General features: G+C 54.1%; 5 protein-coding genes across 5 annotated transcripts; 2 read left to right on the top strand and 3 right to left on the bottom strand.

Moving 5' to 3' along the window:
- Positions 1-60: 60 nt before the first annotated feature.
- Positions 61-1,818, top strand: PG994_004002 (uncharacterized protein; the record flags this gene model as incomplete). Its single annotated transcript, XM_066855411.1, has 3 exons — positions 61-231; positions 282-897; positions 965-1,818. 3 exons carry the CDS (start codon positions 61-63, stop codon positions 1,816-1,818), a joined length of 1,641 nt encoding a protein of 546 aa, XP_066719689.1.
- Positions 1,819-2,327: 509 nt separating this feature from the next.
- PG994_004003 (uncharacterized protein) lies at positions 2,328-3,285 on the bottom strand (the record flags this gene model as incomplete). The annotated part of the gene is made up of 5 exons (XM_066855412.1): positions 2,328-2,472; positions 2,576-2,745; positions 2,819-2,858; positions 2,935-2,997; positions 3,077-3,285. 5 exons carry the CDS (start codon positions 3,283-3,285, stop codon positions 2,328-2,330), a joined length of 627 nt encoding a protein of 208 aa, XP_066719690.1.
- Positions 3,286-4,458: 1,173 nt separating this feature from the next.
- Positions 4,459-7,621, bottom strand: PG994_004004 (exportin-T; the record flags this gene model as incomplete). The annotated part of the gene is made up of 2 exons (XM_066855413.1): positions 4,459-5,990; positions 6,055-7,621. 2 exons carry the CDS (start codon positions 7,619-7,621, stop codon positions 4,459-4,461), a joined length of 3,099 nt encoding a protein of 1,032 aa, XP_066719691.1.
- A 5,562-nt stretch (positions 7,622-13,183) lies between these two features.
- Positions 13,184-13,888, top strand: PG994_004005 (uncharacterized protein; the record flags this gene model as incomplete). The annotated part of the gene is made up of 2 exons (XM_066855414.1): positions 13,184-13,468; positions 13,535-13,888. 2 exons carry the CDS (start codon positions 13,184-13,186, stop codon positions 13,886-13,888), a joined length of 639 nt encoding a protein of 212 aa, XP_066719692.1.
- Positions 13,889-16,231: 2,343 nt separating this feature from the next.
- PG994_004006 (uncharacterized protein) lies at positions 16,232-18,569 on the bottom strand (the record flags this gene model as incomplete). Its single annotated transcript, XM_066855415.1, has 4 exons — positions 16,232-17,403; positions 17,467-17,813; positions 17,882-18,277; positions 18,355-18,569. 4 exons carry the CDS (start codon positions 18,567-18,569, stop codon positions 16,232-16,234), a joined length of 2,130 nt encoding a protein of 709 aa, XP_066719693.1.
- Between the last annotated feature and the right edge of the window lie 622 nt (positions 18,570-19,191).

Here is a 19,191-nt window from a genome sequence, read left to right on the forward strand (position 1 = left end):
CACCAACCAGCTAGACAACTTCATCCTCCTCCTCCTCCTCCTATTAGCCCTTAAATCACCATGTACAAGCAAACAGTTGTGTCTGCGAGACGGCTCTTAGCCTATCTATTGCTATGGAATGGACCCGAGGTGGTTGCTAGACCCAACCCTCAGGAACCATCGCCATCCGCATCACAGACCATCAGGCCTGTAACTTCGGTTATCACCGTTGATGGCAAGACCGTCACCGCAGTATATACCCCCACCTCCATCGCAATCACAGGATTACCCCCCCTATCAAGACTGCCACTACAGTGACCACCAAGGACGATTCCGGCAAAACCATTGCCGTTGCCGTTGCAGTAGGCGCCGGTGTTGTCGCTGGCGGAGCCCTCGCCGGCTGGTTATTCGAACCCGTGCCAGGGGTACCACCGGCTCCAACCTCCCCACCACCTTACCCAACATCGACCCAAGACCCCCCGGAAGTAATTACCCACAAGGATACCACCACCAAACAAACTACCACAACCACTAGTGCTACCGCATGTCCCTTCCCAACGCAGGGTTCCCATGTCACTTTTACTCCGGGTCCTCGGCAGCCTAAATGGACGGCAGAGATTCCATCCCAGACCACAAGCGCTTATGTTCCAAAGTGCACGTCATCGCGAGATGGCCAGCTGCTCCGAGGACTCGACCCGGAATTCATCAATGAACTCGCCGATGTCTTCTGCAAGAATGACCAGGCCAGAGACCTGACCAAAACGCTCGGCAAAGACGATCTCCCCGATGGGTCATCCTGGAAGAGAGCCAATGGCCCAGACGAGAAGGTAAAATTCTCATTGGCCGTCAAGGATCAGGCCGACAAAGAGAGATGCCAGGCCCACTGCCCGAAAGCGTTCTCACAACTTGTATTACACTGTGAGTGCATCCTGACATGCAGTAATATCCCGCTGACGAATAAGACTGACTTGGATCAACTCCCTAGGCCAATACAATTCCCATTATCTCTTCGGAAACGGCACCCAGGAGCAAGGCTGTGGCACCTACACCCTCGGCATCCAGGGAGATCCCATTCTCGAGCGGACCTGTACCGGCGATAAAGGCAACCCGCTCCAGGACTATGAACGACGCGATGCCGCACTAGACGCCATCCAAAACTTCTGCACGGCCCAGGACGGAAAAGTGGTAAAGAAGGACGACGAAGGCAGCTTCATAAAGGAATCGGCATTCACGTTCAGCTACGCGAAGCAATGTGTCGGAAGCGGCTCGTACACACTGAAGAAAGATCTGTGTGTCAAGTATCTGATGAAAACCGTCGACGAATGCGACACCAACACGGTGGATTTCAAGCACGGCGGCAGCCTGCAAGACATGGACAACTGCGGACTTTTCGAATTCCGCCCTCGGAGATATGCCTCTATCATGTGTTACCCCGAAGCCAAAGAAAAGGGGTACATGTCGGACAGGACCCACGTGACCGTCACCAAGGACATGGCCAAGGACGCCATCAACGCCTTCTGCGACCGGTCCGGCAACGGGCAGCAGTACACCCTGGACCCGGCCAACCCGCCGGGCTCTGGCAAGTTCGTCCAGGACACGTGCCAGGAGAAGGGCTTGGCCGCGTGCGGGTACTTCTACCGCAAGGACGGCCAGCGAGTAGAGTCGGGAAGCGGCGACGCAGACATATTGATCCGCCTTTCGGCCCGGCACTGGAATATTCAGGACCAGATGACGTGCGGCCCGTCTCGGGTCTACGAAATCCACGGCGACAGGTACGTATCGTCACGTCCCCGGCAGTACCTCCGAGCTCCACACGCAGAAATCAAGCTCGAATGCTAACACATTAGAATTGTAGGTGTAAATCTATCCTGGGCAACATTATCGGCGACGGGCCTGCCAAATCGTGTGCTGACGACAAGAGCAAGTTGGAACTCGGCGCCTATTATGAGTCGGGCGATAAGGGTTGCGTGTATTGGTCCATGGGTGCAATTGATACTCGCGGCTGAACAGTTGCAAGTATGTAGGACTGAAGAGGTCTTGCGAAAGGGTATACGTATGACACGGGATCGATAAGTATAAAGAAGGAAGAGAACTGACCACGGCGTCTGGCGCGGACGCCGGCCTACTTTAAGGCACATTGGAACCTTCTTAGGAGTAGTCTAGATACAATACAGCTATTACAATATATCATAACGCAGGGCTACTTAATAGCTAACCCCATGCCGTTGGGGTGATCTTCGCGAACGCTATTGTAACGTGCCTCATGAAAAGGGATTGGGACGCGTATGAGGAATGGAATACGAATGGCCAAGTGAACGGACTCTCGGCTTGCCAAGCTCAGAATCCATCTATGCCAACCATTGATCCTCGAGCACCTTGAACGACGACGGCTGGTCTCCCTGCTGCTCGCCCGTCTCGATAGGCACCCGGTTAGGCTTCGCGTCCAGGACGATGCCCAGCAGTCGAACCCAGCTGCTCGTTCGGTTGGAGAGACTAAATCAAATGTTGCGTCGAGCGTTAGTTAGTCTGACGATTCAATCCTCGGGTTGGTAGTCAAGCGTTTTTGGGTAGTATCAAGGTGAGAGGAGACTCTTACGCATGCATCATGCCACGCTGGAACACGACCTCTCCGGGGTTGCACTCTGTCTGCACAGGCTCGCCGTAGCTAGGCTTGCCGTCTCGAATGACGAAGGGCGCGTCGCCGGGAGTCATGAGGCTCAGCGTACCTTGGAGCACGACCAGGTAGTCGGCGGAGGTCGTTCGGTGCTTTATTTCGTTGTCAATTGGTGTTCCTCAAGCAATAAAAGGGGAAGAGCTCTCTCGGGGTTGAGGGGCTCACCATCACTCCTTCGGTATTGGGTGCAACATCGATGTAGTACCTATATTGAGGAGTCAAACATCTGGACATACCCTTACATAAACGAATGCCAGCTGTGTCCTCATCCTACTACTTACATGTGCGTGCCGTTGGGCAACACGATACCCACGCCAGGGACATCAGCGATCGGGAGAGTTCCACTAAGGGAAGAAGGAGTCAGCTTTTTCTTTCATCTTGGACACCACCAGATCGGGAAAGGGGGGATTTTGAGAAACTCACTGCCGATCGTTGCTCGTCGGGACCTGCGTGTTGGTCCCCACGATGTACCGCACCAGCGAGCCGCCCAGGATCGGCTGGGCCTCGAGGGTGTCGACCTTGACCTCGACACCGGGCTCGGCACCCTCGTCGCCCGCGCTGGCGGCGGGGAGGGGTAGGTTTGAGGCCACGATGCGGCGGGGCGCGGGGAGGTCATGGCGTGGTGCCGACATGGTCAAGGGTGGTTCTATGGTTGGTGGCTGGCCTAGAAGATCAGGGGGAGAAGAAGAATGCAAAAGTAGCAAAGACTGCTAAACAATTTAGGTATTGAGATGAAACGCGTGTGTGATGGATAGTTAAGTCGTTGACGAAGCTTAAGGAACAAAGCGGACTTTCTTGAGCGCTATGAATGAGACCTGCCGAATCGAGGCTTTCGATACGAAGGCGATTGGTGACGATGGAAGTTGACGATGCATCGTCCTATTCCAAGGTGTACCACAATATCTACACCCGAGCTCGGAATCTGGAACAGGGAACCTTTAGCTAGCTATCAACGGCCCAGCGCCAATTGACCAGTGAAACCCGGAGTGGCGTTTCTCAACGGGATTGACAACAATCGAAAAGGGTGTCCCATCCCATGAGGACTGCGATTGGGACGTCGCCATGTAGGTTGCGACAGCCTCAAAGCTCGACAGCCCACTGCGAATGATAACTGTAGGGCCGGGACAATTTCAGTCCATGGCACGTCTTGGGGCCCATCGGCAGTGCGTTGCCTTGCCAGGACGAGGTCTGGTCTCGGCAGGAGCATTAGACATGACTCCCCGCCTGTCTTCTCAAGAGGATGCTTCTATTCATGTAGTATCAACTGGACAGGTATCACACCAGCCTTGAGGCCAGTACGTTCGAGTTTTTATGTTTTAGAGACAGCCTCTTGTGGGCGAAGCATTGGTGCTGCGAGCTGCCTTGGTAATCTGGACCAGAGGTCATGTATAGACGAGAGTATCAAAAAGCAAGCGAATACAGATAAAGGTTACCTCCTCTCCTGATCTCGAACTTGCCAGACCAGCAAGGCTTTCAAGCATCCGCCCCCTTCACACAACCTTCTTGTACCTTGCAGACATTCGCTACACATATATTCACGTTCACCACTTGTCGTAGTCATATCCAAAAAGGGGGGTCTCGTTGGGAAAAAACAGCAGGAACATGCCTATCGGGGGGGGAAGGGATCACTTCTTGACCCTCCCAAAAACAGGCGTATATTTGGTATAATGCCCTATCGTAACTCCGTTATATGCAAATGCTAGAAAGCCAGCTGCAGTAAACATCAGTGCCTCCCACCACATAAACCAACCAACAACTTATTCCCACTAAACTTCTTTCTCTTCCTCAGCTTCTTCTTTGACCTCTCACCTCATGGATCTCTGCAACTCCTGGAGATACTTGGTAAACAACTTCCGATCGGTCGACGTCGTCATAGCCCGGAGGAAGTCGGTCCCATCGATGCCCACAGCCGGGAACACGGATGACTGCAGGTGCTGTATGAACGCGTCGCCCGTCTTGAGGTAGATGGCTTGTTCGAGCCCGGCAATCTCGGTAAGGACTTGCCGCGTCTGGGCGTCGTTGGACGGCTTGAAGTTGGGGTCGCGCAGCACCTCCCAGCACACCGTGTGAAACCTGTCGATGAAGAACTGGTCGAATCCAGGGATCGAGGGAGTCGGGGCGCCGCTCGGGGCCGTGGGGTTCGCCGATATGTTAGCCACATCGGGACCGCCCCAGACGCTCGTCATCTTGCCGAGCAGGGCGAACGCTATGCGGCTCACTGGCAGATTGCCGGATGCGGGGTCGACATCCCGGGCAAGGCCGAGGATGGATGTGATGAGAGACTCGAAGAATCCTTGGTTGGTCTCGGAAACGAGGACGCTGCCCAGGTCGTTGTTCAGTATGGCCAAGAGGAATCCAAGGTATTCGCGACGCAGCTCGGCAAGTTGGATCTCGTCATCGGTGCCGTTGATCGGTTCCCTCAGACCGCCAAATACTCGTTGCAGCAATGGTGTAAGTAAGAGATTGAGAACATCGTAAATCTCCGTCTTGAAACCGTACACGACCTGGTCCAAGAGTCGAAGAAACATGGCCATCTCGTCTTTGGAGGAGCTCTGTGACAGGAGGCCCTCGATCCATTGAGGCAACTGAGGAAGAACAGCGACTCCCAGCACGCCAAGCAGCCGAGAGAATGCGGATCGGCAAGCGGTGCGGATTTCCGAAGACCCGTTCAGCTCGCTCAGTGCGAGCAGGATGGCCTCGGCAGCCCGAGAGAACTCATTCGAGAGCTCTTTGGCGGGCGGTGGACGCTGGTTCGCCGAGGTCGTACCCGGCGTCCAGTCGGAAAAGCCATGGGCTAGTGTGCCCAATGCCATTATGATATGGTGGATTTGGAGGAGAGCCTGAGCATCACCTGCCTTTGCACGAGGCAAATGCTGCTCCATATCCACGAACAGCGGATCCATGACAGACCTCGCGTAAACACCCTGCTTCTCGGTTGGCGTAGCTGTCGTGGATGAGATGCAGCCAATGGCCTCATACAGATACAGCTGGCTGGTGAACACGGCGTCGGCCGAGTTGTCCAGCTCGTCAGAGGACATGTCGTCGTCAGCATCGTCCCCGGGTACTTCGGCCTTGACCGGAAGGAGATCCGCGATAGACTGGATCACCGTCTCGGCGACATTGCCGACCTGTGCACGCAAATGCTTCACGAAGCGGTGGAACAGGTACCAGGAGCGACTTCGGATGCGAGGGTGGTCGTGATGGACTAAGCGCACGAATGTCTCCAAGACTTGGCCAGTGAACGGGGTCATGCGCTCGTTCTCAAAGACGGCGCAGTATCGCACACAAATTTCCATGTACTGAAAGAGAATCGCCGGGTGGGGGAAGTTCGCAATACCTAGGCCAAGGGTTAGTTGTTTGCATCTTCTCACGCGGTTTATATGGGGTTATTCATCACTCACCTGACTCGATCATCTTGGCCATCATCGCCATCAGACGATCCGATGCCAGAGCAGACTGCTGGTTCCTGGAGCTCGACCCCTGACCGGGCATAGCCAGTTCCCCAAACAGATACATCTCGTAGAGAGCCAGGTCCAGATCCCTCCAGTCCAGCTGTGTGCCCTGCTCATCCAAGCGCTGGAATGTGTTGGCGACCAAGTTGCTCAGCACGTCGATGTAGAGATCTTGCTTGACGGCAGCAACGCTCTTTTGCAGAACCTGCAGCCTCTTCCGCAAATCCTGGAACTCGGCTTCATCCGTCTGCTCGTCTTCGTTGCCCCAAGACGACGTCTCATCGTATCGCATCTTCATGATGATGGCATTGAGAATAGGGGGCAACATATCAGCGAAGCCCGACGGGAGATCGTTCAGTTTCCGCAGGTAGGTGAGGACATCGGTGAGCGAGGGAATGACGGTGGAGCACACTTCATCATATTCATCCGAGAAGAAGCGCAGGAGTAGGGGTAGGAAGTCTTGCAAGAGCTGGTTGGCCTTGGAACGGGTGGCGTCGTCCGTGGCGCGATCTTCCAGCACACGGACAAGGTCGGCGAGGACGGTGTTAACGAGTTTGGCCACGGCCTCGGCCAGATCGGTGTCATAGCGTGGAGTGCCCTTATAGTCACTCAGAGGCGGGCTGGCAATAAGCTGAGTTATGATGTCACGCAGATTAAGAAAAGAGATCATCTCAGTCTTGTCGGCTGGTCGCATCTTCTTGCCCACTATTTCGGTGAAAGCGTCCACGGCAGCATCTCGCACCTTGTCATCTGCGCCCGAGGGGCTGGTGCGGCCTATCAAGGGGAAGATGTGGTTGAGCATGCCATCGCCAATGATGAGCGAGATGTCGATCCAGCTGACCCATTTGCCAATGATCTTGAGGGTCATCTCGGCAATACTATCGTTCTGGTTCGCGTACCGGGCCAGTATTCCCTGCCAGGACTGGGCAATCACCTGGACATGGCGGGCTCGCACCAGGTCCTTGAGATCTGTGTGACTCTTTACTTCGTTGCCCTGGCGCATAACCATGACATCGGCGATTTCGTCGTGGACGCTGCCCAGGATGCGCAGGTACATGCTGACGCCCTGAACATTGTCCCAGCTCTGGCCCCCCTGAGGTGTGGTGATGGCAATGAAGTCATCGAAAAAGGTCTCCCAGCCCTGGGCGTAGAGGGCGACGAACAGGTAGGTCAAGGTCTGGGTGAGCTTGTTCTGCAGGTTGGGCGAGTCGACCTGGCCAGGCTGAGTGGTACCGTAGCTGTCTCTGACATAGGCCATCAGAGCATCGCGCAGGTAGACCAGTTCCTGGGGCCCCAGGACGCTGGTGTGGACGCCGCTGTTGATGATCTCGAGGCAGACATGGCGAACGACCTCGGAGACCTTGGGGGTCTTTGTGAAGATGCCGACGCAGACCTGCCAGGCCTGGGGGTCGGAGCGGACGCGGTCGAGGAAGTCGAAGGCCTGGGCCTTGAGGTTAGGGTCGCCCCCGGTGGGATTCCAGACGATTTCTATGGCATTCTCGATTTGAGTGTCCATCTTTACAGCCGGAAGCTGCTATGATTCGGGCAGCCCACGGTGGGGTGCGTGCAGCATGCTTCAGCAAACAAGGGCTGGGGAAGTCGGAGGCCCTCGGTGGTGTGTGTGCAGTGAAACTTGTGAGCTGCCAGGGTGGTGGTGGTGGTGGTGGTGGTGGTGGAAGGACTCGGTGGGGGGAAGAGGTGAGGTGAGGTGGTTTGATCGAATGTGGCGGGCGGCCGTCCGTATCGCTGTGAAAATCGGAAAATCGGACGGAGGCTGGATGGTGGGATGTTGATTCGGCGATAAGTTCAACCTGAGAGGATTTGACAGGCAACGCAGCTGGAAGGTGGACAGAGTTAACGTCGTCGCTTAGCAAAAGGGCCAGTGGGAAAGGGTCCAAATGACGGAATAACGTCTGGATGGCTTATTCTTTGTTCAAAGAGGTCTGCTTGTGCATGTGCTGTGCTGGATCTCCAAACTCAGATACTGATACTACGCCAGGCATCAGATTGTGATTGTGTACAATCACCCCCACCTTTGGGCTGCAGTTGTGTGGTGGTGCTGGGCGGTCGGGCTGAGCTGGGCTCCTCACCTCTTTACTGCCAGCAGCCAGGGCGGTGAACATGGTAGCCCAAGGCTTTAGGTCCCTCACTCCCTCACTCACTGGATGCCAATTGAGCAATCTGAGACAAAAAGAAATCATGACAACAGCGGGGTTAAATTCCAGTCGTCGGCCCTGACTTTCTGCCCTGGCCCCTTTTTACCCCACCTACAGCTCCCCAGCTGCTTACGGTACTTGCTTACCGAGTGCACAGAGGGGTGCATTCAGATTCACGTCCGGTGTTGTGTAGCACGGACTTCACGATATGATATGAAATAAACTTGCTCTGCCACCCAAGTGACAATAAGGCTGGACTGGAAGCAATTCTTCATCCACGATCATCCATGATGCCGAGGCCCAGATAGATGACATGTTCAAATGCCAGTCCAGCAAGCTCATGATGCAAGTTGCAGACCACCCCTCGACACGCCTACTTTACTATCAGTAGCTCGAGGCAAAAAGAGTATGCATCATGGGACCGAAAATGTCCTCTGTCGCTCAACGTAGATGCTCGAGAATCAGACAACCTGAGGGTTCCCCCCCTCCCCTATGTCACCTGAGTGTGGAACAGAGCCCACTAATTTTTTGATCTCACTCGAGGGTACGTATGGGGCTTGCATAATTAATAAAAATAAAATGTTTTCGTAAAAATAAAATATTAAAGAAATTAAAAGAAATAATAAAAACTTAATAGAATTAATTCTAATTTAATATTTAAAAAAAAGAAAAAAATTGCTCCCGATCGGATTCGAACCCATACCGAGCTACCGTCGGCGCTGTAATTACAGGGCACATAACGCTGTATACGGTGCAGCTCCGATTCTAGCCTGCTCCGAATAAAATGTGTATAAAAATCCCCCGTAACCCTTAGATGAGCTTTTGGAACCTTTAGGTGAGGTGAAAAGAATTAGCGCGCCCTATACCAATACACGACTGACAAGGGGGGGAGGGGTAGCCCTCAGGTTATCTATAGTCTCTAGATGCTCCTGTTATGTCTTAACACGCTGCACACCAAGTCGGTAGGTACCTTTGCGGATGGTACATGCCCACAGGTTAATACTAGAATGAACAGGGCCCCCATTCCTCGTCCCTGCATTAATTGAAATGGCCATGGGAATTCCGATATATATGTTGGCCTGATTCGATTTCTGGCTGTTGAGACCTTCGTTTGGTAGGCCGCCAGGACGAATGGGAGTCTCCTCCCGTCTTGCACGGAATCCTGGATAATCATTGTTCATCATAAAAATATGTTGTTCCTCGTGTGTCCGAAACGGATAGGGCGTCGTCTGATCGCTTCTAGACAAGCAATAATTCCATGGAATGCCATAGCAGGGCGGAAGGACCCAGTACGAAAAGCTGGCTGCTGGCTCCTTGGCCCCAGCAGCAAGCGCTTGCTTGATGAGAGCCAGTGTCATGACGGCCTGACTTCTCACTGGCCTCCGGCCTTTGTTGTTGTTCTATCTGTGGCCGAGACGGTCCAGCATATAACACATTTTACAGCGTAGGTGGCCTACTTCCCCGCCACCGCACTGTTCCAGCTGGATCGTTCTGATGTTCCCTCCGTTTGGGTGCATCCATCTCAACACTCCTGCTTTAGCAGCACACTGACTTGGGGTTCGGCAGGAAAGACACTTGCCACGAGAGACCCCCGTCAGGCTTGGTCCGCGTTCATGGTTTTGGATCGGGTGTTTCGCCACCATAATGGAGAGGCTGTCGGGTGCCAGAGGTCGCTATCCGATCTGGCTGGGTCCGGCTCCGGCATTGGGGACATCGGGGAGGGCTCATGCATTGGGCGCGCTTTCGAAAGCGAATGCAAGAGCTGCGGGTTCATGGTTCATCCAGCAGCCGACAAGAACAGCGGTAGAGTCATCCTCATATCAACACCCATCCTGACTGGCACACGCAGGCAACGAGAAACTGCGAACGCGCCACTGTCTCTCAGTGGTAGGACATCATACGTATTCCCAAGTGCCTAGACGGTCAAAGACGAAGAGGAGATGAGATGGCACGAGTTCAGATGAACAGAAAACATGACTTGGCGGATCAGATGCAAGCCATGGTGTCAATAATAGAAACAAGACGCGAGTGATAAGAGATAATCCAACCAGGATCTATTGCATGCACGACCCCCCTTTATTGGAGCACCCAGCCGTCTGGTCCGATCCGAGCTGCCACAGGACCACCAATATTCGCAATTAGCGATATGTATCCAGCTCAGGATCCGGTTGATCCATGGGTCGAGCGTGTCGCATAGATTTGATTACGATCGTACGCTCGCGTGTGAGAGCCTAGAGGCGAGATCCTGGGCGGGTGTCATTTGGATTTCTTGATCGGTTAGCGAGCGAGTGATCTGATTGTTCCTAAGGCAAAGCAAAATCTCCGACCCTGAGAATGGCTACCGATTTCTTAGCCGTACGTAAAATCACTCTTGTCCATTTCGTGTGGAGGAGTGCAAACAAGATCCACACGCATTGAGCGAATGAAATTGACCGTCGGCTCGAAGCGGGTAGGCGGCAGGCTGACAGCTGATGATGAACAAGGGATTCTGGGTTCTTCATCTTCCCTCTCAGCCTCTACAATGATTCAATCTCGCGGCCTTGCTGTTTGTTATGTTGCCCTGCCTTGTTGTCGCACGACTGTACGGACGGACCATTCTCGGGTTCTCGGGGGCGCAACTTGCCAGGATGCAGTGCAGACGGTCCAAATTGGTTGTTGGGTGACGAAATTGGCGATCAATCATACACAACGCCTACTACTGGCAGTGTTAGGCTAGCCGAATGCAAGGGCGAGAAATTGCCAGGCCTTGGCGCAGGGTGAGGCGGAAGGGCTCCTTCACAAGCAAGCTTCCCAATCTAGCCATCGGCGCTCATCTCTTACGACTAGCTCTCTACAGATTGAGACTAGAAGAGGCCCAGCAGCCCAGACTGCCACAGCCTGGGTAAGCAGAAGAAAAGGCTGGGGGGCCCGGACGATCAGTGGGCGTTGTCAGAGTGAAACAAGGGCGGACCGAATGCTTAATCCGCCCCAAAACTGCCACAACACGAGGCAAACCACCGTTCTCGGGGTCCTGGAATAGAGTAGGGCTCGTGGGCTTTGATCACGTTACAGCATCAAGAATATGTCATAGAGTGCCCAAAGCTCATGGATCGTCGCCAGCTCCGATGTCTGTCAAACAAGTGGGAGATTGCTGGGATAACGCTGGCTCCAGCTGGGCCCCCTTAGCAGAATCCAGAGTGGCAAAAGGTTTGCTAAGCTGCTGGCTGTTCTGCTGTAACGAGTGCAAGTACTAAATTTTTTTTTTTTTGGTGCTTGGGTGCTAAGGCACGAGGCACGAGAAAGGGAGGGAGCCTGTACCTGCATTAGCGCAACCTCCTACCATTCCGCTCTCTTCTGTGATGGCCTATCAGTGGCTCTCGGAAATACCACCCCCGCATTTGGGCATCCGGTAAGGGCGGAAGTACCTCTTCGTGCAGAGTTAGCAATGTTTGTTTTTTATGCCGCCGAAATCAAGATCATCTCTGCACAAGCAATTCCTTTTCCCTACCGTCGGCCAAGCGAGAGGCTCCCTTACATCACACTCACGATTGATGAAATATTCTCCTAGTCTCTAGTGTGGGCAAAGAAAGCAAAGGCCTCCACGCCCTCGTGTTCCAGCCCGCCGTTCACCGACCCTAGACCAGCCAAACACTGGAAAACAATGTCTCAAAGCCCACACAAACCGTTATTGTCTTCGATTGTGTGCGCGAAGAGACCCCCTTTTGCCCTTGTCTCTGGGAAATCTCTGGTCGCCTACCTATTCTTAGAATAAAGAAATGGACCGTGATGGCAATAACAATCAAAGGATCTCAAGATGAGTTCAATACAACAATTACGGTAGGTTATTTTCTACTGAAATAACACCACTACACACTGATTGAATATTGAATGAAGGAGCGCTGGGTCGGTGTGCTCCGTACTCTCGCTAAGTAATTAGGGGATTGCCAGCAAGGGGACGTAGCGTTGCAACCTTAGCCGTATGCCCTGCTCTGCCCAGCCTGCCAGACCCTCGAAGAAGCATCGCTACCACGGCTCCCCTCGCCGACACCGCTTACCGCGCTGAAGACGGCTGTCATCCAGTAGCAGATCGCCCAGTCGCGTAACATCCAGCGGAGTTGACCCCATGATGCATAGAGAGGGGCAGAATATACGATGCAACAGAGGCACACACACACATACACACCTTTGCTCACCGTCTGCTGTAGAGAGCTTTAATACCGAATCAAATGTCATTTTGGCGGAAGGTATCGTATCATCAACGAGCATGCTCCCCATTGGCGGCAGTAATGTCTTGCCCATCTTACCTCTATTAATTGCAGTAGTGTGGGAAATAGTGTATCAAATTACGGGATTGGTCGACCCAGAAGCGCCTCTCCCTCCTCGCCGCCCACCGCCCGCTTGCTTAGCCTTGCTTGAACGAACGCCCTCCCAAAATGACCCAATCGCCTTTGCATCATGGGACTCATCCGACGGAGTACAGTAAGTGCGGCAGGGGTACCTGGGCCACTCTACCCATCTGCTGGCCATGTCGGGTCGTGTCTGGTGGACATCGCGGGCCCATGTGCTGCCCCATGCAGCAGCCATGGACAGCCAGCAGATCCTTGTCCCGCTAGTCATGGCTTACACGATTTTAATTTCCCATGGTGTGGGTATTGCCTCTCCCTCCTATTCCCTTTGTCGGCCTTTGGACCACACCAAGGCGCAACCAGGTATTAATATTCGATCGTCCTCCAGCTTCTGGTTGACTTCTCTCCCCTTTACTCCTCAGCCATCAAGCCAACTTCCAAAACTGACTCCACTGACCTCGGTCGTCCATTCTTTCACCCACTATTCCCAAGCCTATTGCTTAATATTCGCTCTTCAGCAAATCCAACCCACCCAACCCCAATCTATATAAACAATTTTTAGCCGTTTTTTAAACGTACCAAACCAAATTAGTCAAAATGCAGTTCGCCGCCACCGCCGCTCTGTTCGCCACCGCCGTGGCCGGTAACATGGTCTACGAGACCCAGTACCACACCATCACCTCCTGCGCTCCCGAGGTCACCAACTGCCCCGCCAGGTCTACCGTGACCTCCAGCACCGTCTACGCCGTCACCACCCCCGCCGGTGGTTACGCCGTCTCCTCCGTCGTGCCCTCCAAGCCCGCCCAGTCTTCCCCCGTTGTCCCCGCTGCCCCCACCGGTGGCAAGCAGACTGGTCCCTACGACACCGCTCCCGCTCCCTACGTAAGTTCTTCACACTTCCCAAGCAGACAGACAAAGAGATTCCAGCCACTAACATGCGATAATTAGCCCACCAAGCCCGTTGTTGAGAGCGTCTCCAGCAACAGCCCCGTCCAGCCTACCCAGCCCGGTAACGGCCAGGTCACCTCGGTCCAGACCATCTCGACTTGCATGCCCACCGTCATCTACTCTACCGTCACCATCGGTCAGGGTGTCCCTACCACCCCCGCTGGTGGCAACGGCGGCTACCCCTCCGTCCCCGCCCCCTCCGGCGGCTTCCCCAACAAGCCCCAGCAGCCCTCGGCCGGTCTCCCTTCGCCCCCTAGTCCCAGCTCGACCTACCCGGTCACCGCTGGCGCTGGTGCCGTCGGCGCCTCCGTCTTCGCCGCTGCTGCCGGCCTTGTCGCTGCCGTTCTCATTTAAGATGGGTCTCAAAAGCGGTTGCTGCTGAGGTCACTTGGCCAACTTCTTTACTCAAACTACAACCTTGAGCCAGGCTCTGGAAATGGTTTATCTCATGGCATGAGCACTTTTGTACCTACTTGCTTCTAATTGTATCTATTGGGCCCGGGATGCCACTTGAAAAATAAATCCACCCTGTGTCATTCCAAGCTGTTGTCTTTTTTCGAATGTATATATCTGAGTCACGATATCACACACAATGATACCACCCAATTTTACTACCCTGCAATGAATTGTTCCTGGCCTAATATGACAAAAAGAGTGGTTGCAGTCGGCTGTTTGCCGTTTGGTAGTGACCAGCGTTTTTGAACCCCTGTCCCCCCTCCCCCAAATTTCCAGCCCCTGTACATGAAACGCGCCGTTCGCACGGGCTAGTCCTAGTTCTGACTGGGCCATCAACTCTGAGATGAGTGTCGACGCTTGGTTTGGTTTGATTCGTCCGCACGTAAACAATCTGCTGACATGTTATGTTGGTCAGGCTGTGCAATTTCTCTCCCAATATAGATTGGTTCCCTCCGAGCGACAGGGCACAGGCTTGTAAGCTCAGTACACACGATACATAGGATTCAGGGTGTTCCCAGTAAGCGCCAGGGGGAATGAAGCTTACACGTTTTGTCGAGATGAAAGGACGAATCCTTCGCTGTGCCGGCGGACACTAAGAAAAATAAGCAAAGAGAAAAGCAAAAACAGCGAAACCGTCAAAAGAAAGAAGACTACGTCATTATCGATACCGAACAGCAATATGCAGTTAGCCTTGACGCTGTCCTTTACATATTAGCGCCCTGCTTCTCCGATATAAGCCCCATGTCCCAATGGGCGTAGTAAAGCCAAGGGATGTCGGATTCCGCCGTTCAGTCAAGGCCAAGGCTGCATACCGATGCGAAGCAAGCAGCTAATAAGAGCCAACAATCAAACGAGCTTTACAAGACACCACACCTTCCAATAACCAGTCTCTCTCTCCGGGTTCCGACTCACTCCCAGTCTACTGGGCCAAACACTTGGGAGTGGTCTCGTGCATGCTGGAGGGGCTGAACCCGCTGCAGACAGACAAGAGCCATGGTATGAACCAATATCAACCCCTTGGAGTTGCTTCACACTGGAGCCAGGTCGCCGGGCTGACACCTCCTCTTACTACTCCATACCCAAGTTCTGTAAGCCACCTGGTGTCATAATATTGCTCTTCTTGCTGGAAGACATATGATCATACCTGTTCATGAACACCTGACATATGATCATGTCAATCCATGGGCAAATCTCACAGCCGGTGGGGTTTCTTAGAGTCTACCAGTCCTGAACAGGACCTGGAACCGATCGTTCGACTGTCTTGGCCGCCATGAAGATCTCTCCCAGCTTTCTTGCCCCTGAGCAAGTGTGGTGCAGATGCCGCATCCCCATGCCTCAATCTCGAGGCGGTCGCGTCTTGCCGTGTATGCGGGGGAATGACATAAATAGGGCGGATGCGCTGTTGCCAAACCCGGTATGGCTGGATCGCATCATGGACTCTTCGTCCACGACCGCCGTTGTCGTCCGCTCGTCTTGACGAGATGTGGGTGCTTCCACCGCGCACGTCCATCAATAGGTAGATAGATCGTTCGTCCGACTATCGTTTTTGGGGCCCCAACTAATACAGTGACGGTTCACTCCCTCGTTCCGGTCCATCGTTCCGGAAGTCATTCCGGTCCGATAATTAGCAGTGTCTCTCTCGGTATTCCGAAGGCAATGCTTCAATACAGATATCCCCTTAATTACGAAAGCGCTGCACCCACCAGATTATGCCGTACTGTACGGATCAAGGATCATTTGGTGCCACTGGTTTAATGTTTATCCCACTAGATATAATAATGTTTACCCCATTAGATGTAATGTCTAATTGGATAAACCGACCTATCCATCATGTACGGAAAAGAGTATACCAACAGCCGCGTTCTCGCCATCCAGGGGATAGATAGCGTTTTTACGCTCTCCCCAGGTACTGCCAGCTGAAAACGTTTCGCTTATGTGACTTGAGCATTCTCTTCTCTCGTCCTCTTCTAATCTTAGGAAGCCTTGAGTCATCAGCCTCCCATGTTCGCCCAGATATACATATAAAAAGACCATTGGACAAATCTGCTTCTGCACATGATCTTACATATCTCTGCATACGGAATAGAGTTCTGCAGGGATGACCTCACGCTCAAATCCAGTTAAAAGCTTCTGCCATGCTTGGCTTTCCTGAAAGATAAAGTTGGGTATATACATATCGAAACTCTTAGTTATACACATAGAAACGTGATGAAATAGTCATGCGTCAAGGTTGTGTACACGTTATCCCAACAGGATAATCGTCACCATTATAGAGCCGAGCACAAGCCCGATATTCCCGGCATAAGACACAACTCCGCCAGCAGTTACCAGCATGTGGCCTTCAGGCGAAATCTGGTTGGGGTTCTGGGCGATGTTTTCATGCTTGAATGAAGCCAGGGATTCACTCCCGTTAACGGGGCGGCTGGAACCGTCGACGGCCACCATAGGGTGGTCTTGGTGATTGGATCCTGATGATGATGACGATGACGATGGAGTTGCCAAAGTACCGTTGCGGTGCCTCGCGTTGTCAACTCCGTAATCTGCCACAAACGCAGCATACGCGGCGGCAGCTGCAGGATGCTTCGGAGCAGCGGACCCTGATGCTGCTACCACCGCCGCCGCAGCCACGGCCGGCATCGTGGGCGCCGGGACCGGTGGAACGAACGTCTCAGGCTTCGGCGACGGGACCTTCGTCATGGCGATGACCTGGGTGACGACATGATGAGACGTGACGGACGCAGCAGCAGAAGACGACGCGGCCTCGTCGCCCACCTCGCCCGCCGCCGGCCATGTAACCTGGGCGCCGGCGGGGCAGACGGTCGTGTAGGAATCGACGGTCTTCGTGACGGCCACCTCGCTTTGGTAGGCAGCAGGGCAATTAGGCACACCAGCCGCGCACATGGTTATGGTGTAAGCTGCGGTCGAGTACAGTGTAGTGGTGACGAGGTTGGTTTCGTTGGTGGTCAAAGATGACGCATTCAGCATCGGGTATCTGCCGGTTCCGTTCAAGGATGCTGCCAGCGATGGTACAGCAGTAGCGAGCGGCGGCGATACTGTTGCGGAAAAGCCCGAGATCTTCGGGGTAACGCTAGCCGCCGACGGCAGGGTGGAAGCGGATAAGGAGGAAGCAGATAAGGAAGAAGCAGGCAGGGAAGCAGCTAGCGAAAGAGACGCCGAGACGCTCGAAAAGGAGGAGGAAGCAGAGGAAAGGGGCGTCAGGACCGTAGCAGAGGTCTCGTACTTTGCAGTAATGCTGGCCGCCGACGACAGGGACGACAGGGCAGCTGGCGAGACAGTAGAAGTCGGGATAGTTGCCGAGGAAGAAGATGCCGTCTGAGACGATCCAGATACGGTCATACGGCCACTGCTAGGGTTCGCGGGCAACGAAGAGGATATCATAGGCAATGCGGGAACTGTCATGGACAATGCGGGGGGCGTCATCATCAATCCTGGACCAGCCTTCCCAGATGACTCACGGGGGATCCAGCACTGAGTGAGGGTCGGAGCCGAGAGCAGCGTCGTCGACACGGTAGGGACGAGGCCGAGGGTCTTGTAGTCGACGACGACGTCGAGCCGGGCATAGGCGCCGGCATTGAGGTCGAACCACTCTCTGGTCTCGAGCGCGCAAGTGGGCGTGGTCTCGATCTCGGCCACGAACTCGACGAGGTTGGCGTAGATGCCCATGGCGGCCCCAGCGCCGATCCCGAAGGTGTCAATGGCGGCCTCAGCACCGACCTGGACACGCAGCCGAAGGTCGGCCTTGAAGGTGGCCCCAGACCCCGTGGCCACGGTTATGGGCAGGGATTTGCTGCTCGCGCCGTCGCTGTCATTGCGTATTAGTATGGCTTGCTCTTGATTATCACAACGGGTCATCACGAGTACTGTACTTACAAAAAGTAATCGCTCACATCACCGCCGAAGATATCGGCCTGCAAGAAAGCATCGTCGGCCAGCTTGATGTAAAAGCCACCGCTCATGTCAATAGTGGCATTGAGGCTGAAGACCAGATCGACAAAGAAGACGACGCCGACGCTCAAGCCAGGGTAGTGGAGGCCGATGGGGGAGTTGGAAGCGAACAGGTTGACGGAGACGGTGGTGGAGGCACTGGCGTTCAGGCCGAGGAGGATGTAGGCCTCGACCTGGTTGAACTGCAGGCGGAGGGAGGGGTGCAGGATGTCCTCCCACAGCTTGGCCGTGACGCTGCCCTTGGTCTCGCAGTCGATGCAGGTGATGTTCAGGCCGACCGTCTCGGCGCTATTAGCATCTTCCTGATTCCAAGCATAGTCACTTCACCCAAACCCATTAGCTTTCTTCTAATTATCCAAAACAAGATAGAACCATGTGATGCAAAGACGCGCACATACCCGTGGAAGAGAACCTGGTGGTCCCACGAATGGGCCATGCTGAAGTCGGCCTTGAGCCGCCTCTCGAGCTGCGAGGTATGGGCGAGGTTGACACCCTCTTGGACCAGAGCATCGGTCTGATCCGCGCGCAGCACGCTCACTTCGAGCGGCGTCGGGCTGGCGAGACAGCCCACGGCCACGAGCAGTGCCGCGACGAAGGGGCGCTGGAGCAACATAATGAGAATGAATGGACGTCTTCAAACAGGAAGACTGGGTAAGCAAATGAGCGTCGACAAAGTTGTTGGACTGTCAGCCGAATGAATGTGGTGTTCTCCTAGAGGGGAAGGGATTGGCGACGGACATCGTGAGACGGGGCCATGGTGTAGGTATCATATATATGGCATTCTGATTTCCGAAATGTCATGTCGCTTCCTTTTCGCTGCGCACCAACACGGTGGCATTGGCCAATTAAACCAGCGAAAACGCCCCAGCTGCGGTATTACCTCAATGCTAGCACTCGAATCAGCGTCGATTCATGCGGTGATGGTGCAGGTGGGGGGGAGGAGCCAAGACGTTGCACTGGCCGGTGGAGATGGCCATTGGCTGCGGGTTCCCATGCGATTTTCCAATCACCATGTCAGCCTGGGGGAGACTTCACGGGGACCGAGCAATAAGCAGGGCCCCTATTAGTCGGCAAACTCGGCCGAGTATAGGTGCCGCGATATGACAGATCGGGGTATAAGTCGGCCAGGACGAATGAAGAACGATATGTAAGCAAAGCACCATGACATGAGACAGAAACATGAACATAAACCAGGGTCGCTGATTTTCGTATGTTATGGGTTTTATACGCCAAAG

Source organism: Apiospora phragmitis (assembly GCF_038363925.1).
Source record: "Apiospora phragmitis strain CBS 135458 chromosome Unknown utg000004l:1.0-3135199.0:1.0-3139288.0, whole genome shotgun sequence".
In the NCBI taxonomy this organism is placed as follows: domain Eukaryota; kingdom Fungi; phylum Ascomycota; class Sordariomycetes; order Amphisphaeriales; family Apiosporaceae; genus Apiospora; species Apiospora phragmitis.